At 37.7% G+C, this 26,966-nt stretch overlaps 1 protein-coding gene across 3 annotated transcripts in view; it reads right to left on the reverse strand.

Moving 5' to 3' along the window:
- Window positions 1-3,962: 3,962 nt before the first annotated feature.
- C2H9orf85 (chromosome 2 C9orf85 homolog) overlaps window positions 3,963-26,966 on the reverse strand; it is a 74,090-nt gene continuing 51,086 nt past the window's right edge. Inside the window, exons 3-6 of one of the 3 annotated variants that reach the window (XR_009599224.1) lie at window positions 17,124-17,237; window positions 15,555-16,631; window positions 12,174-12,386; window positions 3,963-8,862 (exon numbers count right to left, since the gene is read on the reverse strand). Coding sequence is in view for 1 of the 3 variants with exons in the window: in XM_004004307.6 (XP_004004356.2) it covers window positions 16,490-16,631; window positions 17,124-17,237 (256 nt within the window). In the remaining 2 variants the exon portion in view is untranslated. Of the gene's footprint in view, window positions 16,632-17,123; window positions 17,238-26,966 lie in introns of all 3 variants that reach the window. The other 2 variants (XR_009599225.1, XM_004004307.6) reach the window with 2 other exon arrangements.

Below are 26,966 nucleotides of genomic sequence, written 5' to 3' on the forward strand. Positions count from 1 at the left end.
ACAGTGCAGAGGCAGCAGAATACAGTAACCTAGGGGAACAAAGGGAAGATATCTCGTGGTTTTTAAAACTTAACTTCTGTGTTTTTATGTTCAGTTCAGTTCAGTCACTGAGTCATGTCTGACTGTTTGCGACCCCATGAACCACAGCACGCCAGGCCTCCCTGTCCATCACCAGCTCCCGGAGTCCACCCAAACCCACGTCCATTGAGCCGGTGATGCCATCCAGCCGTCTCATCTTCTGTCGTCCCCTTCTCCTCCTGCCCTAATCTCTCCCAGCATCAGAGTCTTTTCAAATGAGTCAGCTCTTCGCATCAGGTGGCCAAAGTATTGGAGTTTCAGCTTCAACATCATTCCTTCCAATGAACACCCAGGACTGATCTCCTTTGGGATGGACTGGTTGGATCTCCTTGCAGTCCAAGGGACTCTCAAGAGTCTTCTCCAACACAGTTCAAAAGCATCAATTCTTCGGTGCTCAGCTTTCTTTACAGTCCAACTCTCACATCCATACATGACCACAGGAAAAACCATAGCTTTGACTAGACAGACCTTTGTTGACAAAGTAATGTCTCTGCTTTTTAATATGCTGAACTACCTGGGGCAGAAACTGTCTTACCCGGCGTGGATTCTCCCATAGCACCTGGGACAGTTTAGCATGACTGAATGAATGACAGTACTTCAGTGTTCAGAGCTGTGCCATAACATGTCCACAGACCCAGTTATAAAGCATGATAAAAACAAGGGATCTGAAGAAAAAATCTGCCCTATGTATTCTGCCCAATTCATCCCACCCAATTCATCAAAGTGATTGGAGCAAAATGAAATAGAGCACAGCATTTCAAAATGACTGAATCAGGGAAAACTCTGACAGTATTTCATGTAGTCCCAGATGAACAAAGAATTCAGCTCTCCTTGAGTGATTTCATAGGTAGGCGTCAGCCAGTCCAGCCTCTGCTTTTGATTAGCAGGGCTTAAGATGAAATCAGATCACTCAGCGTGTGGCTTTAAAGTGAGAGCTGAGTAATGGATGGTAATTTCCCATCTATTATGATAAGGCTCCCTTTCCAATGGGTTTTTGTGCATTCTGCTAAGTGACTCTGGTTTTCATTTCCCCAACACATTTTTCTTCCCTTAAATGCCCTTCTAATATGCCTTATTTTGACACTGAATGGCTTAGTACAATTTGCAAAGATTTGTTTGTCTCTGCTACAGATTGATTCTTCTTATCTCACCTCGATTTGTTAGAATGCATTTGACCTCCTCACACTCACAGGAAAGGTGTTGAGGCCTCTTCATGCAGATAATAAAGAACAGGCAGTTTCATTTCTTAGATTCATTACAAGATTTGAAGAATAAGGAAGAGATAGCAGAGGGTTGTCCTCCCTAAGAGAATCAATTACCCAAGTGTATTGGCGCAGAATGTGCACCCTGGTCACATACAAATACTCAAAATAAACAAGGGCTTTAGATATACAGAGATCATGCCATGACCTTCTTAACTTGGAGTCACAGAGATTAATATACTGTACTCTGAAGCTTAATATCAACATGAAATCAAAGTGCTGTGTTCATGTCTGGCGAACACAGACGGCACAAATAAAATAATTTATTGAGTGATCATGGGTTGGTGTACCAGTTACTCCTCTTGAGGATCACATTTCAACTTTTAAGTCTTTATTATTGAGGAAAAACATACAGTAAAATGCACAAATTAAAGAGTACAGTTCAATACATGTATGTATAATATGTATATAACTATCATCAGATCAAGTAGAGTACTTCCAGCACTCTAGAAGTTTCCATTGTGCTTACTTTTAGTTATTTACCACCCTATCCCTAACGGTAACCACTATTCTGACCTCTACCAATATAGATTAATTTTGCCTGTTTTTGATTTTTATTTAAATGGCACCATAGAGTGTTTCTATTTTGTGTCCAGGTTGGGGAGAGAGAGGGGACTTTTTTTTTTCTCATCATCAAATTGTGAGATTCAGCACTATGTTTGTGTATATTAGTAGTTTATTCATTTTTATTGCTGAGGACTATTCTATCGTAAGCATATACTACAATTCATTCTATCATTGGTGGGCTTTCCTTTGAATAAAATTGAACAGATTGCAGATGAATATTTAATAAAGTGTGTGTGCGCGTGCTCAGTAGCGCCTGACTCTTTGCAGCCCCATAGAGTGCAGCCTGCCAGCGTCCTCTGCCCATGGGATTTTCCAGGGAAGACTACAGGAGTGGATTGCCATTTCCTACACCAGGGTATCTTCCTGACCTCAGGATCAAACTCCTGCGTCTCCTGCACTGGCAGGCAGACTCTTTACCACTACATCACAGAATCACCTGTTACCAGAAGTTAAGAAATAGATTTTCCTCCTCTGTGCCTATCCAGCAGCAGAGTTTTGAAAATGCCTTTCTATTATAGCAACACCTAGTGGCCTAAGAAGGCTGTGGGTCTGGATGCCCACATTTACATTTGGAAATAGTAACTTTCAGTGGTAATAGACAGCACCTAGATATCCATTAGACGCACATCACAATGACTGGGTCCCACCAGAAATCATTTAAATCAGATTCCTTGGTGGGTAAAGTTCGGGACTGGTAGGTTATAAAAGCTGCCTAGGTGATTTTAATGCACAGCCATGACTGAGAACTACTGATCTAGATCACTGGTTCTCAAAGTTTTGCCGAACATCAGAATCCCCTGGAGGGCTTGCTAAAACACAGATTGCTGGACCCCATCCCAAGTGTATTTCGATGTGTCTGAGGTGATGCCCAAGAATTTGCACTTCTAACAAGTTCCCAGGTGATGCTGATGCTGCTTGTCCTGGGCCTACATGATGAGTACTACTGATCTAGATCAACTCTGTTATTTTACGTAAGGAGAAATTACAGGCCAGGCAGTTGAAGTAATTTACTGCAGTCATGGAGCCAGTTAGCGACAAAGTTATAATTAGAATGGAGCCTCACAATCACTTTTCCTTTCATCTGATAGAACCAAAATTGGATATCTCAGAATGCTATGTCATCTGAAGCTACATGAAAAGAGAGACTTCCACCCACCAAAAAACAAAATAAGGAGACGTTTAAGGGGTGGGTGAAGGTAACCTTTTTTCACAAGCCCATTTGCAAGACCTAAGAATGCTGAGCAAGTGAGTAGATCATATAGTCTAGACCCAGGACTTGAGGAGGGTAGAAGAGGGGGAACGGAGATTATGGGGTTGCCTTTAGCAGCGTGAACACTGACCCCTGCCCAGGAAAGGCTGCATTTGCCTTTCAGTACCCCTCCCACTTCTTCCCTCCTTCAGCTATGTCCCAAAGGCTGAGCTGCTGCTACCCAAATGGGCTACGTGGCCACAAGCCATCCTGCTGGGAGTCAGGGACTCCTGCCAATAGTTTGTTTCTCCCACATCTTTCACATAGCACAAGATTTACTCTGTCCTGATATTTCCCCATGGATCCTAAATGTCACCCACATTTGCCCCTTACAATAGAATTTTTTCAAATATGGCCAGCTTGTCCCCACATCTGAGGTTTAAACAGCTCTGTGCCTGAGGGTTTCTGGTAGTACCAGGCTGTCCAGCAGGGCGAGTCCATCCTCCTAGCTCTGCTAATCATACTGTAATGACACCTGAGAGCTTAAATGGACCCTAGCCTGCAGAGCCATTTCTGCCTTCCCTACTGGCTCCCCGAATTAGCTGGTATCAAGTCTGTAGAACTTTGCCTAATGGACTGGAGAATCAGCACTTTAATACACATCACAGGTGATTCTAATATACACCCAGGTCTGGGGACCACTACCCAATATCATACCTCAATTGCTATGTTTTTTTTTGATGGAGGGTATGGTTACTGGCAATACAGTGATTGAGCAGTGGAGAAAATATTTTCAGCTCAGGATTCAAATAGGAACAAATTCGTTCTAAAAGAGAAGAGAAAAAAAAACTTCATCAGGCAGAGACTGCAGGTGTAGGGCATTTTTATATATGATATTTGTTTAATGTTTTCTATAGAAAACAACTGATGCAGACTCATTTAGAATAAGAACATACACAAAAACTTAACAGTTCTCTGAAGCATGGCAAAAAGCAGCCATCCAATCCAGTGGTAGACAAGAGTCATCTTGAAAATAAAACCACCAAATAAAAAAGTCTCAAGATGGACCAAAATGATTCCAGCTACTACAACGGTTATACACCATTTTCTTGGGAAGAACCAGAGGCTGGTATGAGAATCTACATTTGGCTTTTATGATTTGCTATATACACAGTTTTCATTATTGAAGGTAGATCCAGTTATTCTTTTGTACCCTTCATGAAGCACCTGGTTGAACCACCTCCTCCAAACATGTTTATTTATTTACAGACACACACATTTATACACACAACCAAATAGTGAAATCCCACTTTGACTTAAAGATAGTGAAAGCCATTTCTTCACATTCTCAACAGATGCCACTCCCCTCCTTTCCCCAGTCATACTGGACATGCCCACAGTATAATCACCACAAAAACTCCTAACATGAAATTTCATACTAACTTACCTCCTGTGGCAATGTGCTAAACTAATACATGCTCTCTGTTGGTCTTCCAGTTCTAAAAATCTACCCAAACAAAATTGCATGCACGAAGGTTGTTCTAAAGTTTTCATAAATGATGTAGCCTGTAGCTGGGAGGAGCAGTGGACAGTTTGTCAGGCTTCAGAATTGCAAGCTTCCATAGCAATCAGAGGGATTATTATGTCTCTACATTGACAATTCCTTAATGTGACTAATCATACTTTTAAACTGAATTATATTTATATATCTGCCACAGACTAGTAGAAAAGTATTTCTACATTATATCTGATAAAGGATTTGTATATAGACTACATATAAAGAAATCTTACAATAGTAATAAAACAACCTAATTTTTGAAATAGGCAAAGAAGATATACCACTGGCTGATAAGCATATGAAAAGATGCAGAGTCGACATCAGTCATTCAGTTCAGTTGCTCAGTCGTGTCCGACTCTTTGTGACCCCATGAACCGCAGCATGCCAGGCCTCCCTGTCCATCACCAACTCCTGGAGTTCACTCAGGCTCATGTCCATCGAGTCAGTGATGCCATCCAGCCATCTCATCCTCTGTCATCCCCTTCTCCTCCTGCCTCCAATCCCTCCCAGCATCAGAGTCTTTTCCAATGAGACAACTCTTCGCATGAGGTGGCCAAAGTACTGGAGTTTCAGCTTTAGCATCATTCCTTCCAAAGAAATCCAGGGCTGATCTCCTTCAGAATGGACTGGTTGGATCTCCTTGCAGTCCAAGGGACTCCCAAGAGTCTGCTCCAACACCACAGTTCAAAAGCATCAATTCTTCGGCGCTCAGCCTTCTTCACAGTCCAACTCTCACATCCATACATGACCACAGGAAAAACCATAGCCTTGACTAGACAGACCTTAGTCGGCAAAGTAATGTCTCTGCTTTTCAACATGCTATCTAGGTTGGTCATAACTTTTCTTCCAAGGAGTAAGTGTCTTTTAATTTCATGGCTGCAATCACCACCTGCAGTGATTTTGGAGCCGCCAAAAATAAAGTCTGACACTGTTTCCACTGTTTCCCCATCTATTTCCCATGAAGTGATGGGACCGGATGCCATGATCTTCATTTTCTGAATGTTGAGCTTTAAGCCAACTTTTTCATTCTCTACTTTCACTTTCATCAAGAGGCTTTTTAGTTCCTCTTCACTTTCTGCCATAAGGGTGGTGTCATCTGCATATCTGAGGTTATTGATATTTCTCCCGGCAATTCCAGCTTGTGTTTCTTCCAGTCCAGCGTTTCTCATGATGTACTCTGCATATAAGTTAAATAAGCAGGGTGACAATATACAGCCTTGTCATACTCCTTTTCCTATTTGGAACCAGTCTGTTGCTCCATGTCCAGTTCTAACTATTGCTTCCTGACCTGCATACAGATTTCTCAAGGGAACATTTCATGCAAAGATGGGCTCGATAAAGGACAGAAATGGTCTGAACCTAACAGAAGCAGAAGATATTAAGAAGAGGTGGCAAAAATACACAGAAGAAATGTACAAAAAAGATCTTCATGACCCAGATAATCATGATGGTGTGATCACTCATCTAGAGCCAGATATCCTGGAATGTGAAGTCAGGTGGGCCTTAGAAAGCATCACTACGAACAAAGCTAGTGGAGGTGATGGAATTCCAGTGGAGCTGTTTCAAATCCTGAAAGATGATGCTGTGAAAGTGCTGCACTCAATATGCCAGCATATTTGGAAAACTCAGCAGTGGCCACGGGACTGGAAAAGGTCAGTTTTCATTCCAATCCCAAAGAAAGGCAATGCCAAAGAATGCTCAAACTACTGCACAATTGCACTCATCTTACATGCTAGTAAAGTAATGCTCAAAATTCTCCAAGCCAGGCTTCAGCAATACGTGAACTGTGAACTCCCTGATGTTCAAGCTGGTTTTAGAAAAGGCAGAGGAACCAGAGATCAAATTGCCAACATCTGCTGGATCATGGAAAAAGCAAGAGAGTTCCAGAAAAACATCTATTTCTGCTTTATTGACTATGCCAAAGCCTTTGACTGTGTGGATCACATTAGTCATTAGGAATATGCAAATTAAAACCACAATAAACTTCACACCCATTAGAACAGAGACAAATCAACATGGATCAACAGTGTTGGTGAGGAGATGGAACTCCTACATGTGGAATATATGGACCCCTCGACCCTGACGGCAGGATTTAAAATGGTGAAGCCACACTGCAAAACAGTTTGGTAGCTCCTTAAAAATTAAATGTAAATTTACCATAGGATCCGTCAATCTCACTCCTAGGTGAGAACACTCAAGAATGTCCATATAAACACAAGGCAAATGTTCACAATAGCATTACTCATAATAGCCATCAAGTGGAAACAGTAAAAATTGGAATGGGTAAACAAAATCAGTATGCCCATACGACGGGATATTATCCAGCAAAAAAGAATGAAGAAGCACTGACACATGTTACAACATGATCTATCTCAAAAATGTTGTTAGATGAAAATACCCAGACTTAATGACTACATATTTTATAATTTCATCTATCTGAAAGGTTCATAAAAGGCAATTTTATAGATACAAAGATTAGCCGCCTGGGGCTGGGAATAAGAATGGGGAGCAAGTAAAACTGAGCATGATGGATCCTTTTGAAGTGATGCAAACTGACCAAAACTAGATTGTGATGATAATTGTACAACACTGTAAATTTACCAAATCATAAAATTATACACTTAAGTAAATTTTATTAACATATAAATTATACCTCAATAAAGCATTTACAAAGTATAGAGATGGAATTATCACTGTTGTGGGAAAAGCTTTTATAGAATTTTACAGAATTTATAGCACAGTGAAGGTTGATACTTTTAGCAATGATTCTCAACCATTTCCAAGACTAGAATCACTGTTCCAAGACAGTAACAGCCCTGTATATTTATATAAATGATTCAAATTGTGGCATAAATTGAGGAAATATAATTTTAAGAATACTATAAAGTCATTAATAACTTTATGCATTTAACTAATCACATCTACACAAAAGAACAGTAGATACACATGTAAGGCATATAATTTATTCAGTCTACTATCAATGCAGAGTTGCACATGTGGATTCATAGCTTCTTGAACACTGGTGGCTCAGCAGCCAAGTTGAAACTCCTTCAAAATCTTCATCATGCAGGCTTTTTTTGAAGTAAAAAAATACCCAAAACAAATTTACTACTTTAAGTTCAATTCTATGGTATTTTAATTATCTTTGTCATCAGTTTACAGCTGGGAAGAACATGCTTGACTTTTGGACTATAGGATAGGTATGTCCAACACATGGACAAATGTACTTAGGTGGATCACAGAAAAAGAGGAAGTCCTATGACTGGAAAAATAGAGAAAGGTTGCCTGGTTGGATGCTTGTTCAAACATATAACGAAACTGTTCTGTGGATTCCTGTTTTGTCTCAAATCTGTCTCCAGGGCCCATTTCAGTTGTAACTGGTTGTGTCACTACAGTGCTCCAGTACAAACCTTGTTATTAGGTAATTGTGACCATGCAGAGACGGCATGCTCCAACACGTCTGTCTTCCTCTGGGATTTTCATTTTCTGTAGGATATCCTTTCAACTTTATGGACAGTGGCATAACGTCACTAAGTATTTCCAGAAGTACCAGTTGAGGATTTCCCACATATAAATCAATCTCTTAATGGGATCTGAAATGTACCATTTCCATTGCCAAGAAATGGATTCCAAAATTGTTTCCAAATTATTTATAAGAAACACTTGTTTGTTTCAGTAAGTCTTGTTTTCATCACTGTACACTGGCAGCCACTCTTGCTGCACCTGCCTTGTTCAGCTGGCAGCCACAAGTGTTGCAAAGGCAGGAAACGTAAAAAATTTATTTTTAAACAGTGTCTAACTATTCAGTTGTACTTCCAAATAGTATGTTCAATATACTTTGGGATGAAGTATATTAAATACATCTTTCTCCCTGTTTTCTAGATGCTATGGACACTGTATAGAGTATCAGTTGTATTTTTCTAGAATAACCATTGGACCTATTGCTTTAAATTTAGAGTATTTCACCAGAAAACACACTGAGTATACTATATGAAAGTGTAAATAACATTGTTTAAAAGCCAGTTTATGTTTCCGGACTTCGTGGACATGCTGTCATATCCTCTGCTATGGGATGTCAGTTCTGTCCTGTAGGAGACCATCTTTCCTAATCTCAGCTGGTCCTGGCCATTTCCCCAGAGCCAATTCATTTCCTCTATCAGTCATTTAGGTCATTGTTCTCCATGTTATTGTGATTCTTCTTCATAATACTAAAAGAAAAAAAACAACTGTTTTACAGATTAAAGAAAATTACTCTGCAAATAAATTTGTGACTAAATAAGTGAAAATAAAAAGTAGGATAAGGTCATGCTCAACTGCACAAAAACATTTATAAAGTTCAGTGTCATGTAATATGCTTTTCTAATTTATATTTTTAATTTACTAGCTAATCTTAAAAACATAAATTTTTGATCCTTTGATTTACTAAAGATTCTCAGTTTTTCTGTGATATTAATTACAGTTGGCAGTATGTTATTACTTAGTTTTAACAAAGAAATGAAGGGCAGTTCATACAGTTGCTACTGCCAGAAATATTTTTTCTAAAGCTTGCTATTGTATTCCCAAATTGGCAGATGTTGTTATTCAATGGCCTATCCTTCACAAATACTAAAATTAGCCAATAGCAAGCATGACGTCTTATTACAAACACTTTCCTTAGAAGGATTTGTCTCTTACTTTCAGTGTATAGGAACTTAGTATCAAGATTTCTTTCTTTCTCCCCCATCCAAGAATTTCCAATAACCTCATGTGTAGTTTTATGTAGTGATATCTTTTGAAAGCCTGGTGCTTTAATTACTTAAAAATTGTCTCATGAGATTCGGAAGCGCATATTTTTCCCTAATTGATGAAATTGTGGAGCTCCTTAGCATAGATAATCCAAACGCACATCTCTGACTCCATAGGGTTGGCAGTAAAAACTGTGGAATACAGTCTTGCAACATTCAATATTACTGACATATTTGAACATAATGAGTGACAAAAATTCTGTGCCACAAGTTATATGGAGGATATCTATAATTGTTTTTTTTTTAATGTAGCTTGAAAAGCATTTAAGAACATGGAATATTTGTAATTTTGCGTAAATGTGGTTGAAATAATGTAGGCTTTGGAGTCACATAGACTTGGTATGAACCTTAGGCTTATTACTTATTATCTTTTTGACTTTGCAAGTTACTTAACCTTAGCCTTAGTTAAGTCATCTAAAAAACACAGAAACCTACTAAGAACAATACTGTTTATCTTTTACAATATAAAAAATACGTGCATCAAGTACATATAACAACTTTTTCTTCCAATAATTATTACCACATTAGGAGATAATCACAACTTACTTTCCCAATACAGCTATTACGTATATCCAGAATTGCTTGTAAATACCTATATCCCTTCCATTGTTCAAGTAGGTCTAACTATAAAGTGACATCACTAATTAGAAAGATTACAAGTATCACCACTAAAGCCACTTGGGAAGCCCCATGATTCACATATGGAAATCAACAATCGGAAGAAAGTACAAAAAAGTGATTTGAATTCAGGCAGTTCAATCCCTGGGTGGGGAAAAATCCCCTGGAGAAGGAAATGGCAACCTTCCCCAGTATTCTTGCCTGGAAAATCCCATGCACAGAGGAGCCTGGTGGGCTATCTACCATGGGGTCGCAAAGAGTTGGATACAACTTAGCAACTAAACCACCACAACTCAGTTCAGTTCAGTCGCTCAGTTGTGTCCGACTCTTTGCTGCAGTGGCCTAAAACGTAAGCACTCTCAGCAGTGATATCTGGGACCTAAAAGTTCTTCAGAAAAAAAAGCGAGAAAAGCTCTAAATTTTCTCAAATAATAGAATATGAAAGTATGGTAGTGGGAAAGACTGTCAGCTGCTGCTGCTAAGTCACTTCAGTCGTGTCCAACTCTGTGTGACCCCATAGACGGCAGCCCACCAGGCTCCGCCGGCCCTGGGATTCTCCAGGCCAGAGTACTGGAGTGGGGTGCCATTGCCTTCTCCATGAAAGTGAAAAGTGAACGTGAAGTCGCTCAGTTGTGTCTGACTCTTAGCGACCCCATGGACTGCAGCCTACCAGGCTCCACTGTCCCTGGGATTCTCCAGGCCAGAGTACTGGAGTGGGGTGCCAGTGCCTTCTCCAGTGCATGAAAGTGAAAAGTGAAAGTGAAGTCGCTCAATCGTGTCTGACTCTTCTCGACCCCATGGACTGCAGCCCACCAGGCTCTGCCGTCCCTGGGATTCTCCAGGCCAGAGTACTGGAGTGGAGTGCCAGTGGCTTCTCCGTGGTTCTCCTCTAGTCACTCCTTAGTCCCCTAAGCTATACACATGCAGGACAAACCTCCAGAATCCTAGCATAGAACAGCTGCAAGGCAGATACTTCAGAGGTCACCCAGTGTTGCCGTATGGGCTTACCCAGGGGAAGATCCTTTGGTGAACACCAATGGCATTAAGACCTCAGAAAATATATGCCTAGGAATAAAGACAAAACTTGAGGGGAAAGAGACAGGAATAAGCGTCAAACTGAAACAGACTACCCCTAATAAAGCTTAAACCCAAGTTTTGAAGGGATCCAGGTGATTGGCTTGGAGAAGGAAATGGCAACCCACTCCAGTGTTCTTGCTTGGAAAATCCCAGGGATGGAGGAGCCTGGTGGGCTGCCGTCTATGGGGTCGCAGAGTCAGACACGACTGAAGCGAATTAGCAGCAGCAGCAGCAGCAGCAGGTGATCGGCAGTAATTTACTTTTCAGAAGAAGTCTATAATGTGCCATCTACAATTGCTAGCATACAATAAAAATTACTAGATGTTCAAAGCTGGGAAGAATGACCAATAACCAAGAGATAAAATAATCAATAAAAGCAAGAAAAAATAAGGACTTCAAAGTAACTGTGATTAAATCATTAAAAAAATAGAGAAAAATATGTAGAAGAGAGGTAGTACAGAACATTTCAGTTTTTAAACATTTAGAAAGAGAATGAAATGAACATTTGGAACTGCAAAATTCGGTATCTGACCTGACACAAGAACTGACTCATTGGAAAAGACCCCGATGCTGGGAAAGACTGAAGGCAGGAGAGGCTGACAGAGGATGAGATGGTTGATGGCATCACCAACTTGACGGATGTGAGTTTGGGCAAGCTCTGGGAGTTGGTGAGGGACAGGGAAGCTTGGCATGCTGCAGTCCATGGGATAACAAAGACTCAGACATGACTGAGCGGCTGAACTGAACTGAGGTGGATTTAAAAGTATACTAGAAGAAATTCCTGGTGGTCCAGTGGTTGGGACTCCACACTTCCACTGCAGGAGGCACGGGACCCTGCAAGTCTCATGGCCAAATAAGTAAACAAATAAAGGCATACTAGCAACACATCCTTTTCACAGGAAACTATATTCAATATCCTATAATAAACTGTACTGGAAAAGAATATGAAAAAGAATACAACAGTCACTTTACTGGACAGTAGAAATTAACACAACAGTGTAAATTATCTATACTTCAATAAAACTAAAAAAATTCCATACCTGAGAAATCAAACGGCTGAAAAACAAAGAAAAGCAGGTTGCACATAATATGGCCTCCCATTTCCTTCCTGATCGTCTCTCTTTCAACTCTCCAACTTAATAGCTCCTTCTTTGCTGTTCCTTAAACACTCCTGGCACAGCCTTGCTTTAGAGGCTCTGCAGTGGCTGTTTCTTCTGCCGGAACATTCTTCCCCAACATGGTTTTCTAGGCACCTTATTTAAAAATCAACACTTCAATCCACTTGTGCACCCTCACTCCCACCCCATCTGTGCCCTTAGACTTCCAATCACCCTACCATGCCTTTCTTCCATAGAACTTTTTACCTTCTAACATTCTGCATTTGATATTTATATACGTATATATGGAATACATATATGTCTTTTGAAGAATGTAAGCAAACCACCAAATTGACATCTTCATTACTATTTACTAATTATTTCATTTCAATTAATAATTACTAATTCATTACTAATACATATACACAAAAATCACAGTAGCAATAATAATATCAGTTGTTTAGTGCTCTCCTAGTTGGCACAGAAAGATTAATTGGTATCAAGTCATACAGCTAGAGTAACTGGCAGAGCCAGGATTCAGATCCAATAAAAATAATTTTTAGATTAGAAAGGATAATACCTAGATATGTAAATGACCTAAATGTAACAAATTTCTGTCTGTTGAAAAAAATAAAACTTTTCCTAGCATTAAAGAATGAAATGCAGATATTAGTATATGTCACTAGGTGATGCTCTTTGTTAAACTTCTCTCTCAGAAGGTAATCTGAGGAATAATAACTTATTCAGATGAGAAAGAATTTATGCTAGGTCTAATAATAATTAAGTTGGCTCTTTAACCACAAAAGTTACACAGTTCAGAAAACAAATTTACAAAACAAAAGGTAAGCCACACAAATTTATGGTAGAAAAAATTTCTGTAGACTATAAACTTAAAGGCTTCTATATCACAAACATGAGATCTCCCTTCATTTATTTTTATCTTTTTCCATTTATGTCTCCATTTAATTTTAATGTCTTGATAAGATTTTGATTTTTGTCAACAGAGTTCTTGAATGTTTTTAAAATTTATTCCTAAGTAACATAGTTTTGATACCACTGAAATGTTCTCTGTATCTGTACTTTTTTATCCTAAAATATTTTAAAGTAAATTGACCATTACCCTTTAATATTTCAATATGTATTTCTCAAATAAATTATCATGCTTTACCATTAATTAAACAATTCCTTAATATCATCTATTATCCAAAAGTCAATAGTCAATAAACATTGAAGGGGGCTCAAGCTTATTAGTAATTAGAGACATACAAATTAAGACGACGAAGGCATATGTTGCACACACACATTAAACTGACAGAAATGTTAACAGTATGATACCAAGTGCTGGAAAGGTCGCACAGGAACTCTAATACACTGCTAGACGGAAGGGAGGTAATAATCCTTCTGGAGAGATAGCATTACATAGCACACGTAATAGTGAAGATGCATATACCGGATGTCCTCTACCACTGCTAGATATACCTAACAGAAAATGTAGTGTGAAATGAAAATATTTCCTGTCATATTAATCAGTAAGAAATGCCACAGCCGTCAGTGGTTTCGGGCCTCCAAAAGAGAATGCGAACACTCCAAGCTGTGATCAGAGGATGATGCCACCTCCAGGGTGACTGCTGAGGAGCTGGGGAAATGCAAGAAGCAAGATGAACTAGGGGACAGGATGGGGACAGGACAGGCCCAGGTATCTGAGGTGCATATGAAAGGATGAATTCAGTGAGCCCCAAGGCTTGCACCCTTCCAGAGAATGCTAAATTCCTTAGTGATACCTGATCTTTGATGTTCAAGACTACCTGCTCTCCTTGTTGCAAACTTGTATATAGCCTGACTTCCCTCCTGCCTCCTTGGACCAGTTTTCTCAGAGCTACTGAGATGCTGTTGTCCAGGCTTAGAGTCCTAAACATTATCACCAAATAAAATAACTGTACTTTCAGGTTGTGACTATACTTTTTGAGTTGACGGTAGTGAGAAACAAGTACACCAAGAAACATTTCAATCTTCAACTACATACTTAAAAAATGTACCAAGAAGTAAGACATTTATACCACGAAACACTCAGTATTGTTTTTAATAGGAAAATTTTTAAATAACTCAAATGTCCCTCATTATTAGAGGGGATAAATTGTGGTATGTAAATACAATAGAAAAAACACTAATGTAAAACTAACAAATTAGAGCTCTTGCAACAACATGTATCAGTCTCACAAACTACATAATAATAATAATAACAGATAGATATAAACTAACAGGCATAGTATAAGTCTGTTCACATAAACTTCAAAACCAGTGCCTGACGCTTATTTTCAACTGTGTCAGCAAATAAAAAATATATCCACATATATCTATACAAATATAAAGAAAGTGTGGCAAAATGTTAACTGTGAATCTAAGTGAAGAGTATATAAAGGTTCATTGTACTACATTGCTACTCTTTAGGTTTGTGCATCTTCAAAATAGAAGGATGATTTTTCTTTATAATTATTAAAGTATATATTTTATACATTTTTTCTGTATATAAATTTCATGAGAAAAAATGTAAAAATAATGTAATAAAATACATAAAAACACTTTCAAAGAAAAATTGCTGTCTTTGTTAAACAGTGACAGACTTTATTTTCTTGGGCTCCAAAATCACTGCAGATGGTGAGTGCAGCCATGAAAGTAAAATACGCTTGCTACTTGGAAGAAAAGCTATGACCAACCTAGACAGTATATTAAAAAGCAGAGACATTACTTTGCTGACAAAGGTCCATCAAGTCAAAGCTATGGTTTTTCCAGTAGTCATGTATGGATGTGAGAGCTGAACTATAAAGAAAGCTGAGTGCCAAAGAACTGATGCTTTTGAACTGTGGTATTGGAGAAGTCTTGGGAGTCCCTTGGACTGCAAGATCAAACCAGTCCATCTTGAAGGAAATCAGACCTGAATGTTTATTGGAAGGACTGATGCTGAAGTTGAAGCTCCAATACTCTGGCCACCTGATGCAAAAAATGGACTTATTGGAAAAGACCCTGATACTGGGAAAGATTGAGGGCAGGAGGAGAAGGGGACAACTGAAGATGAGATGGTTGGATGGCATCAATGACTCAATGGATCTGAGTTTGAGCAAGCTCTGGCAGTTGGTGATGGACAGGGAAGCCTGGTTTGCTGCAGTCCATGGGTCGGACAAGACTGCAAAGAGTTTGCTGCAAAGAGTCGGACATGACTGAGTGACTGAATTGATTTGTTAAATATTACTATTAAAAATAATAAACTTTTTGCTTTGTAATAACCAAGCATAAGCAAGAGGGCTTTTTAAAATTTGGGATATTTACCTGAGATCAGTCTATCAAAAGATACCTCCTTAAGACCAGTTTTTGAGGCTAGCAACATAAGAATGTCATTTTATTCTTCCATGAGTTCTTATACAACCATCAATTCTGAATCTTGTTTAGTTAGATACTGGATAGTGTATTCTTCTCAATAATTTTCATAAACTGCAATATGATACTCCAATACTCATTTTGGCAGATACACTAGCATATGCTACTTTAAAATATATTACAAGAAACCTCTGGATAAAAGTTTTATCATCATTCAAATATCATACACAATTCATACTGTCCATGTATTTTCTATAGGTTTTTCCAATATTCTTACTAGGATTCCACATTTTTTTAAACCCTCAAAGTCTCAGACAGTAAAGAATATGCCTGCAATACAGGAGACCAATTTTTGTTCCCTGGGTCAGGAAGATTCCCGTGGAGGAGGAAATGGCAATCCACTCCAGTATTCTCGCCTGGAGAATCGAAGGACAGAGGAGCCTGGCGGGCTACAGGCCTTTGGGGTCGCGAAGAGCTGGACGTGACTGAGTGACTAAGCACTACCATGTCTCTCAAAGATGTTCCGAGGGCTTCCCTAGTGGCTCAGTGGTGAAGAATCTGTTTTCCAGTGAAGGAGACAAGAGTGTGATCCCTGGTCTGGGAAGATCCCACATGCTGGGGAGCAACTAAGTCCATGAGCCACAACTACTGAGCCTGTGCTCTAGGGCCCACATGCGTCAACTACTGAAGCTCATGCTCCACGAGAGAAGCTACTGCAGTGAGAAGCCTGAGCACGGCCACTAGGGAAAAGACCCCACTCGTCGCAACCAGGGAAAAGTCCGAGCAACAGCAAAGACCCAGCACAGCTGAAAATGAAGAGGGAAAACAAAATTTTTAAAGGATGGTCAGAATTTCATGTCTTAAAACTGACTTTTACTATAGTTATATTATTTGTCTTCTTCTTCTGCGTCCTCTAAATCAATATCAAAATCTAAATCATCATCATTTTCTTCATTCCTTCTGCAGCTTCTATGGCTGGAACATAAATTATTTTCAACATTTTCTGTCTTCTCTGGTTCTTTATTAAACCTAGAGATGGAAGAAAAAAACTCTTATTTCTCAAGATTGCATTGTTTGGGTAGACTGAAAAGACTTTTACACTACACTTCTTGATTAATAAGAGCTTAATGAATAAAGAGGAAAAGATCCTTGAAGATTAACTTAATTGAAGAGCCAACCAATTATAATACTGCTGTCAATAAAGCATGATTAAACAAATTAATTCATGCTGTCCATTAAAGAAAAGACGTTATACAATGAATAATTCTTTTGTAATATATAATAAATGTGGCTCTCACAGATAAATATTTTAATTTCCTAAAAATGATGTTTTGCTTTTATTATAATGATAGAAACACTGAATAATTAAGATTTTTTTTTTTCCTATTGGGTAGAAAAAGTCTACATTACTGCGATATACTGTATCTTAAGATTCTCAGAGCTACTCAATGTTTCTTTAAAAGAAAATTCACACACCATTTACTAAAAGAATAAACCGCAAACATAAAAATAAATACTCACGGAATAACAATGTCTTCTCTCTTTCCACACTTGGCACAGACTTCAAGTTCACAGGCACATGGTCTACACATTATATGATAAGAATCCTTCACTGTCTTTTGTAAACATTTAACACTAAAAATGGAAAAGAAAATCAAATCTTAATTTTTACTAATTGTCTAAGATTTATTTAGTGAAATAAGGGGGTGTGGCTAAGTGTATAGCTGAGAAGCCTCCAACTCTTAAGATATTTCTCTCATATGTCACTTGAGTTTAATTATATAGCATTTCTAGACAATGGTTGACAACTCAAAATAACAGTATGTAACATTTATCTACTTTCTTAAAGCTTGTAAAGAATGTCACCTGCAAATATTAACAGTCTTGCTTCCTTTGCAATTTGGATTCCTTTTATTTCTTTTTGTTCTCTGACCTCCATGGCTAGTACTTCCAACACTATTTTGAATAAAAGTGGTGAGAGGGGACATCCTTGTCTTGTTCTTGATCTTAAAAAAAAAGCTTTCAGTTTTCACCACTGAGTATATTAGCTGTTGACTTGTCATATATGGTGTTTATTATGTTGAGAAACTTTCCCTATATATCCACTCCATTGTGAGTTTTTTTTTATCATATCATTGTATAAAATGCTTTTTCTGGATCTACTGAGAGGGTCATATGATTTTCACCCTCCATTTTATTAATGTGGCATATGATTTTCGCCCTCCATTTTATTAGTGTGGCATATGATTTTCACCTTCCATTTTATTAGTGTGGCATATGATTTTCGCCCTCTATTTTATTAGTGTGGCATATGATTTTCGCCCTCCATTTTATTAGTGTGGCATATGATATTCGCCCTCCATTTTATTAGTGTGGCATATGATTTTCGCCCTCCATTTTATTAATGTGGCATATCATATTGATTGAGTTGAGGAATCTGAACCATCTTTGCATCCCTGGAATACACTCCACACTTGATCATGGTGAATGACTTTTTTAATGTATTGGTAAATTTAGTTAACTAATATTTTGTTGAGGATTTCTGCTAATATTTTATTGAGGATTTCTGCATCTCTGTTCATCAGCAATAATGGCCTATAATTTTCATTTCTTGTGGCATCATTGTCTGGTTTGGTATCAGAGTAATGCTGGCCTCATAAAATGTACTTGGAAGAATTTCCTCCTCTTCTATTTTTTGGAAGACTTTGAGAAGGACTGGATCATTTTATCTTTGAATGTTTGGTAGAATTTACCAGTGAAGAAATCTGGTTCTGGACTTTCGTTTGTTAGGAGGTTTTTTATTTAAATTCAATCTCCTTACTAGTAACTGAACTTTCAGATTTTTACTTCATGATTCAGTCTTGGCAGGTTGTGTGCTTCTAGGGATTTATTCACTTCTTATAGGTCATCATATTGTGGGCAAACAATTTGCCATGAAAGTCAAACTGTTAGTTGCTTAATTGTGTCTGACTATTTGCAACCCCATGGACTGTAGCCCACCAGGCTCCTCTGTCCATGGAATTCTCCACACAAGAATACTGGGAGTGGGTTGTCATTTCCTTCTCCACGGGATCTTCCCCACCCAAGGATCGAACCCAGGTCTCCTGCATTACAGGCAAATTCTTAACCATCTCAGCCAGGGTACCCCATAGTCTCTTACAATCCTTTGTATTTCTGTGGTATCTGTTGCAGTGTTTCCTCTTTCACTTCTGATTGAGTTCTCTTTTCTTTTCTTGATGATTCTAGCTAAAGGTCTGCCTGTTTATCTTTACAAATGACCAGTTCTGAGATTCACTGATCTTGCCTGTTGTTCATTTCCAATTATAATTATTTCAAATCTGATCTTTGTTATTTCCTCCCTTCTACTAATTTTAGACACCATCTCTTCTTTGTTTCTAGTTTCTTTAGAAGTTAAAGTTAAGTTGTTTAAGATTTTTCTTGTTTCTTGATGTAAGCATTTATTGCTGGCAACTTCCCTTTCAGAATTATTTTTTGCGGTACCCCATAAATTTTGGTATGTTGCCTTTTCACCTCTCTCAAGGTTTTTTTTATATTTCTTTTTGGTTTCTTCTTTGACTCACTGGTTCTTTCAGTAGCATACTGTTTATTCTCCACAAATCAGTGAATTTTCCAGATTTCTTCTTACAATTAACTTCTAGTTTCATACTATTGTGGTTAGAAAAAGATACTTCATATATATGATTTCAATCTTAAAATTTTAAGACCTGTTTTGTGAGCTAACAAACAATATTCTGTGGAGAATATTCCATGGATACTTGAGAAGAGTATTTTGTTGCTTTTGGTTGGGACGTTTTGTGTATATGCATGTAAATTGCTTAAAAGGCCATACATCAAAATTTCAATGATATTTTTCACAGAAATAAAAAATCCTAAATTTGGATGGAATGACAAAAGGCCCAAAATAGACAAAGCAATCTTGAGAAAGAAGAACATAGCTGCAGGTGTCACACTTCCTGACTTCAAACTATATTACAGTTTCAAAACAGTATGGCACTGTCATAAAAATCAGACACATAAATTAATGGAATAGAGAGCCCAGAAATAAACCCACTCATATGTGGCCTTCCCTGGTGGCGCTAGTGGTAAAGAATCCACCTGCCAGTGCAGGAGACGCAAGAGACTCAGGTTCAATCCCTGGTCAGAAAGGTCCTCTCGAGTAGGAAATGGCAACCCACTCCAGTATTCTTGCCTGGAGAATTCCCTGGACAGAGGAGCCTGGCAGGCTATGGTCTTATGGGGTTGCAAAGAGTCAGACACGACTGAAGTGACTTAGCACAGAACAGCAGCGATTTACAAAAAGGAGCCAAAAATATAAGTAAGGAAAGAACAGTGTCTTCAATAAACAGTAGTGGAAACTGGACATGGAAAAGAATGCCACATGCAATAGAATAAAACTAGACCACTATCTCACACCATACACATGGCACCCCACTCCAGTACTCTTGCCTGGAGAATCCCATGGACGGAGGAGCCTGGTGGGCTACAGTCCATGGGGTCGCTAAGAGTCAGACACTACTAAGCGACTTCACTTTCACTTTTCACTTTCATGCACTGGAGAAGGAAATAGCAACCCACTCCAGTGTTCTTGCCTGGAGGACCCCAGGGATGGGGGAGCCTGGTGGGCTGCCGTCTGTGGGGTCGCACAGAGTCGGACATGACTGAAGCAACTTAGCAGTAGCAGACCACTATCTCACTATCTCACACCATACACAAAAAAGTAATTCAAAATGGGTTAAAGACTTGAATGTGAGACCTAAAATCTTAAAACTCCTAGAAGAAAACTAGCAGAAAGTTCTTGACATCAATTTTAGAATTTTTTTTGAAATCATATTTGGAAATAAAGTCAAAAAAATAAAATATAAACAAGGACTGTATCATACTAAAAAGCTTCTTCACAGCAAAGGAAAACATCGCACAAAATAAAAAGGCAACCTACAGAATGGGAAAAATATTTGCAAGTCATGTATTTATTAAGGAGTTACTAACAGAAATATACAAAGAACTCATATTGTCAAAAGGCAAAAAAAAAAAAAGGATGAAAAAATGGGCAAAGGATCTGAATAAACATTTTTCCAAAGACATACAGATGGCCAACAGGTACACGAAAAGATGCTCAATAACACTAATCATCAAGGGAATGAAAATCTAAACCACAATGAGATATTACTTCACACCTGTTAGAATTGCTATAATCAAAAAGACAAGAAATAACAAATGTTGGTGAGAATGTGGGAAAAAAGGAAACCTTTATACACTATTGGTGGGATTGTAAATTAATGCAGACACTATAGCAAACATTATAGAGGTTAATCAAGAAATTAACAGAACTACAATATGATCCAGCAATTCTACTTCTGGGTATTAAAACAAAAACACTAATGTGAAAAGATATATGCACCTCCAAGTTCACTGCTTATTTAACTTATATGCAGAGTACATCATGAGAAACGCTGGACTGGAAGAAACACAAGCTGGAATCAAGACTGCCAGGAAAAATATCAATAAACTCAGATATGCAGATGACACCACCCTTATGGGAGAAAGTGATGAGGAACTAAATAGCCTCTTGATGAAAGTCAAAGAGGAGAGCGAAAAAGTTGGCTGAAAGCTCAACATTCAGAAAACAAAAATCATGGCATCTGGTGCCATCACTTCATGACAAATAGATGGGGAAAGAGTGTCAGACTTTATTTTGGGGGCTCCAAAATCACTGCAGATGGTGATTGCAGCCATGAAATTAAAAGATGCTTACTCCTTGGAAGAAAAGTTATGACCAACCTAGATAGCATATTCAAAAGCAGAGACATTACTTTGCCGACTAAGGTCCATCTAGTCTAGGCTATGGTTTTTCCTATGGTCATGTATGGATGTGAGAGTTGGACTGTGAAGAAGGCTGAGCGCCTAAGAATTGATGCTTTTGAACTGTGGTGTTGGAGAAGACTCTTGAGAGTCCCTTGGACTGCAAGGAGATCCAACCAGTCCATTCTGAAGGAGATCAGCCCTGGGATTTCTTTTGGAGGGAATGATGCTAAAGCTGAAACTCCAGTACTTTGGCCACCTTATGCGAAGAGTTGACTCATTGGAAAAGACTCTGATGCTGGGAGGGATTGGAGGCAGGAGGAGAAGGGGACAACAGAGGATGAGATGGCTGGATAGCATCACTCACTCAATGGATGTGAGTCTGAGTGAACGCCGGGAGTTGGTGATGGACAGGGAGGCCTGGCATGCTGCAATTCATGGGGTCGCAAAGAGTCGGACACGACTGAGTGACTGAACTGAACTGAGGTTCACTGCAGCACTATTTGCAATAGCCAAGAAATGGAAATAACCCAAGTGCCCACTGATGGATGATTTTTAAAAATGTAATATATACACATACCCTTCTGATGGATGAATGAATTTAAAAAATGTAATATATACGCATACCCTCACACACACACATGAATGTACTGTCACACGTGCATACAATGGAGTACTATTCAGCCTTAAAAAAAGAAGCAAATCTTGTCATTTGTAACAACATGAACAGACCCTAAGGAAATTAAGCTAAGGGAAATAAGTCAGACAGAGGCAAAAGCCATACGATTTCACTTGTATGTAAAATCTTTAATGAATAAATAAATATAATACTTAGCTTTGAGGTACAAAGCTAGGTACAAAATATAACACAAACTTTGAGTTGTAAAATAAATAAGTCATTGGATGTAATGTACAGCATGGTACTATGGTTAATATTATTTTTAAATTTTATTTATTTATTTTGGCTGTGGTGTGTGTGGGGGATCTTAGTTCATCAACCAGGGATTGAACTCAGGCTCCCTGCATTGAAGCATGGAGTCTTAACCACTGGTCTGCCAGGGAAGTCCTTATAGTTAATAATCTTATATTGCATATTTGAAAGCTGCTAAGAAAGTAAATCATAAAAAATTCTCATAAGAAAAAAATGTTTGTGAGTATGTATGATGACGGATATTAACTTGACTTCTTGTGGTGATCATTTTGTAAGGTATAAAAATATGTTGTATACCTGAGACTAATACAATGTTATATATCAATTATACTTCGATTTTTAAAAAATTAAAAACTTTTCTGCATCAAAGGATACAATCAAGAAAGCGAGAAGAAAACCTACTGAATGAGAGAAAATACTTGGCAATCGTATCTGATAAGGAAGTGGCATCTCAAATATACTAAAAACTCCTAAAGCTCAATAACAAAAAGATAACTCAATTAAAAATAAGCAATGAATCTGAAAATATATTTTCCTCAGAAGTTTTACATAAATAGCCAAAAAGCATATGAAAATATTCTCAACATCTTTACTTATCAGGGAAATGTAAATCAAAACCACAAGGAGGAACCATGATACACTGATCAAAATGACTATTATTAAAAAAAAAAAGAGCAAAAAAAGCATTGGTCAGGATGCGAAGAAATTGGGTTTCTTGCATTGCTGGTAGGAAATAATAAGGTATGGTCACTTTTGAAAACAATTTGGCAGTTCCTCTAAAAGTTATAAATATAAAAGTATCACATAACCCCGAAAGTCTACTTGTAAATACATACTCAGGAGAACTGAAAAAACATACACACACAAAAACCTGTACATCAATGTTCATAGCAGCATTAATTGTAACAGTCAAAAAAAGCGGGAATAATCCAAATGTCCATCAACTGATTAATGGATAAATAAGAATATATATCTTTACAATGGAACATTATTTATTAATAAAAATTAAGCACCAACAAATGTTACAACATGCTTAAAAAAAAAACCTAAGTGAAAGAAACCAGTCAAAGAAGTCTAGATCTTATATGATTATATACATGAAATGTCCAAAATAAGTAAATCTACAGGGACAGAAAAAAAGAGAGGGGAGAATGTTGGTGTTGGGGAGAGGGAATGGAGACTGAATCCTAACAGGTATGTTTCTTTCTGAGATGAGAAGATGTTAAAAAACTAATGTGCTATAAAAAAATTGAGTTATACAACTCTATGACATACTGAAAGTTGCTAAACTATGTACTTTAGATGGATGAACTATACAGTATGTGAATTAAACCTTAATAAATCTGTTTTTAAAAAGTCAAATGGAAATATTAGAAATAAAAAAAATGGAGTGAAAGATACAAGATACAAGAAATCTACTTTAAACGTAAAAAGGTACATCTCATTTTACTTTTCAGCTACTGCATTTATTTATTTATACAAATTGAAGGTTTGTGGCAGCCTTCTGTTGAGCAAGTCTACTGACATCATTTTTTCCAATATTTGCTCACTTTGTGCCTCTGTGTCACGTTTTGGTTACTCTTGCAATATTTCAACTTTTAAATTATTATTATTATATTTGTTATAGTGATCTAAAATGAGTAATCTTTATGTTACTACTGCAAAAAGACTATGACTCATTGAAGGCTCAGATGATGGTTAGCATTTTCTAGCAATAAAGTATTTTTGAAATAAAGTGCTCACTGATTTTTCTAGATGAAATGCTACTGCATACTTAATATAAATTAAGTTTTATATGCACTGGGAAACCAAAACATTCATGTGACTCAGTTTACTGCAGTATTTCCTTTACTGAGGTGGCACAGAATCAAACCCCCAATATCTCTGAGATATGCCTGTATACAGTTAAAAGCAGAAGGAAAGGAAAAAAATGAAACAAAACATGCAAACACTAATCAGAAGAAAGCTAGAGTAACTACATTATTACTGAAATAGACTTCAAAGCAAAGAAAAAAAAATTGTTAAGTTTAAGAAAGACTATTACATAACAATAAAGGAATCAATTTGCCCAAAGCATGAAACATCTTAAATAATTTATTCATGTACCTAAAAACAGGGTTTGAGATAACTGATGCAAAACCACTGAACCAAAAAGAGAAACAGACAAATCCACAATTAAAACCGTGGACTTCAATGCTTCTCTCTTTATAAGTGAAGCAGCAAGTAGACAAAAAGCAGTAAAACTATACAACACCTGGTTGACAGAGTCTATCAATCAAACCGACATTTAGAGAACACTCCACCTAACAAGAGCAATATAGTCTCTTCAAGCACACATGGAACAGAATCTAAAATTGACTCTACTCTGAATTATAACACCAACATCAATGAATTAGAAACAAAACCCAAAGTTTATATAAGGTGTACTCTTTTGCCACAATGAAATTAACTAGACATAAGTAAAACATCCGGAAAATATCCAAATATACAGAAATTAAAACACTTCTAAATAACCTATAGGTTAAAGAGGAAGTCTCAAGAGCAATTAGAAAATGTTTTGATTCAATAATAATGAAATATAGCATCAAAATTTGTGGAATAGAGCTAAAAAGACATTCTGGGGAAATTTACATAATTAAATGTTTATATTAAGCAAAAGAACTATCCAAACTTCCACCTTAAGAAAACCAAAAAGAACAGTAAATTAACTCAAAGCAATATCGATGTGAACAGAAATCAATGAAACTGAAAAACAGAAAAAAAAGAAAACCAATAAAACTCCAAGCAGGCTATTTGAAAAGATTAATGTAATTCATAAACATATAACCAGACAGACCAAGATAAAAAAGGAGCAAATTCAATAAACTAATTTCAGGAAATAACAAGGGAACAACACAACAGATATTAAAAGAATAAGAAAAATTTACTAACAACTCTATGCTATAAATCCAACCATTTTATTGAAATGGACAAATTTCTGGAAAGACAGTATAAAAACCTGCTTAAGATGAAACAGATAAACTAAAAACTCCTCTAGCCATTCAAGAAAAACTTTATAATCGTTAAAAACTCTCCAACAAAGACAACTCTAGGCACAAATGACTTTACTGGTAAATTCTACTAAATATCTGGAAGTTCACGGTTCACATATTGCTGAAACCTGGCTTGGAAAATTTTGAGCATTACTTTCCTAGCGTGTGAGATGAGGGCAATTGTGTGGTAGTTTGAGCATTCATTTGGCATTTCTTTCCTTGGGATTGGAACGAAAACTGACCTTTCCCCATCCTGTGGCCACTGCAGAGTTTTCCAAATTTGTTGACATATTGAGTGCAGCACTTTCACAGCATCATGTTTTAGGATTTGAAATAGCTCAACTGGAATTCCATCACCTCCACTAGCTTTGTTCGTAGTGATGCTTCCTAAGGCCCACCTGACTTCACATTCCAGGTTGCCCGGCTTTAGCTGAGTGTGACTGATCACACCTTCATGATGATCTGGGTCGTGAAGATTTTTTTTGTACAGTTCTTCTGTGTATTCTTGCCCTCTTCTTAATATCTTCTGATTCTGTTAGATCCATACTATTTCTGACTTTATTGAGCCCATCTTTGCATGAAATGTTCCCTTGGTATCTCTAATTTTCTTGAAGAGATCTCTAGTCTTTCCCATTCTATTGTTTTCCTCTATTTCTTTGCATTGATTGCTGAGGAAGGCTTTCTAGTATCTCTCCTTGCTTTTCCTTGGAACTCTGCATTCAGATGCGTATATCTTTCCTTTTCTCCTTTGCCTTTCACCTCTCTTCTTTTCACAGCTATTTGTAAGGGTTCAAGCTAGTTTTAGAAAAGGCAGAGGAACCAGAGATCAAATTGTTTTTTGCATCAAAAAAGCAAGAGAATTCCAGAAAAATACCTACTTCTGCTTTATTGACTATGCGAAAGCCTTTGACTGTGTAGATCACAATAAACTGTGAAGACTTCTGAAAGAGATGGGAATACCAGAACACCTGTTGAGAAATGTGTATACAGGTCAGGAAGCAACAGTTAGAACTGGACATGGAACAGACTGGTTCCAAATAGGAAAAGGAGTACGTCAAGGCTGTATATTGTCACCCTGCTTATTTAACTTATATGCAGAGTATATCATGAGAAATGCTGGGCTGGAGGAAGCACAAGCTGGAATTACGATTGCCAGGAGAAATATTAATAACCTCAGATATGCTGATGACAACACCCTTACGACAGAAAGTGAAGAAAAACTAAAGAGCCTCTTGATGGAAGTGAAAGAGGAGAGTGAAAACGTTGGCTTAAAGCTCAACATTCAGAAAACTAAGATCATGGCATCCGGTCCTATCACTTCATGGCAAACAGATGGGGAAACAGTGGCTGACTTTATTTTTCTGTGCTCCAAAATCACTGCGGATGGTGATTACAGCCATGAAATTAAAAGATGCTTACTCCTTGGAAGGAAAGTTATGACCAAACTAGATAGCATATTAAAAAGCAGAGACATTACTTTGTCAACAAAAGTCCGTCTTGTCAAGGCTACGGTTTTTCCAGTAGTCATGTATGGATGTGAGAGTTGGAATATAAAAACAGCTGAGCGCCTAAGAATTGATG

The sequence above is a fragment of the Ovis aries genome, chromosome 2 (assembly GCF_016772045.2).
Source record: "Ovis aries strain OAR_USU_Benz2616 breed Rambouillet chromosome 2, ARS-UI_Ramb_v3.0, whole genome shotgun sequence".
Classification (NCBI taxonomy): domain Eukaryota; kingdom Metazoa; phylum Chordata; class Mammalia; order Artiodactyla; family Bovidae; genus Ovis; species Ovis aries.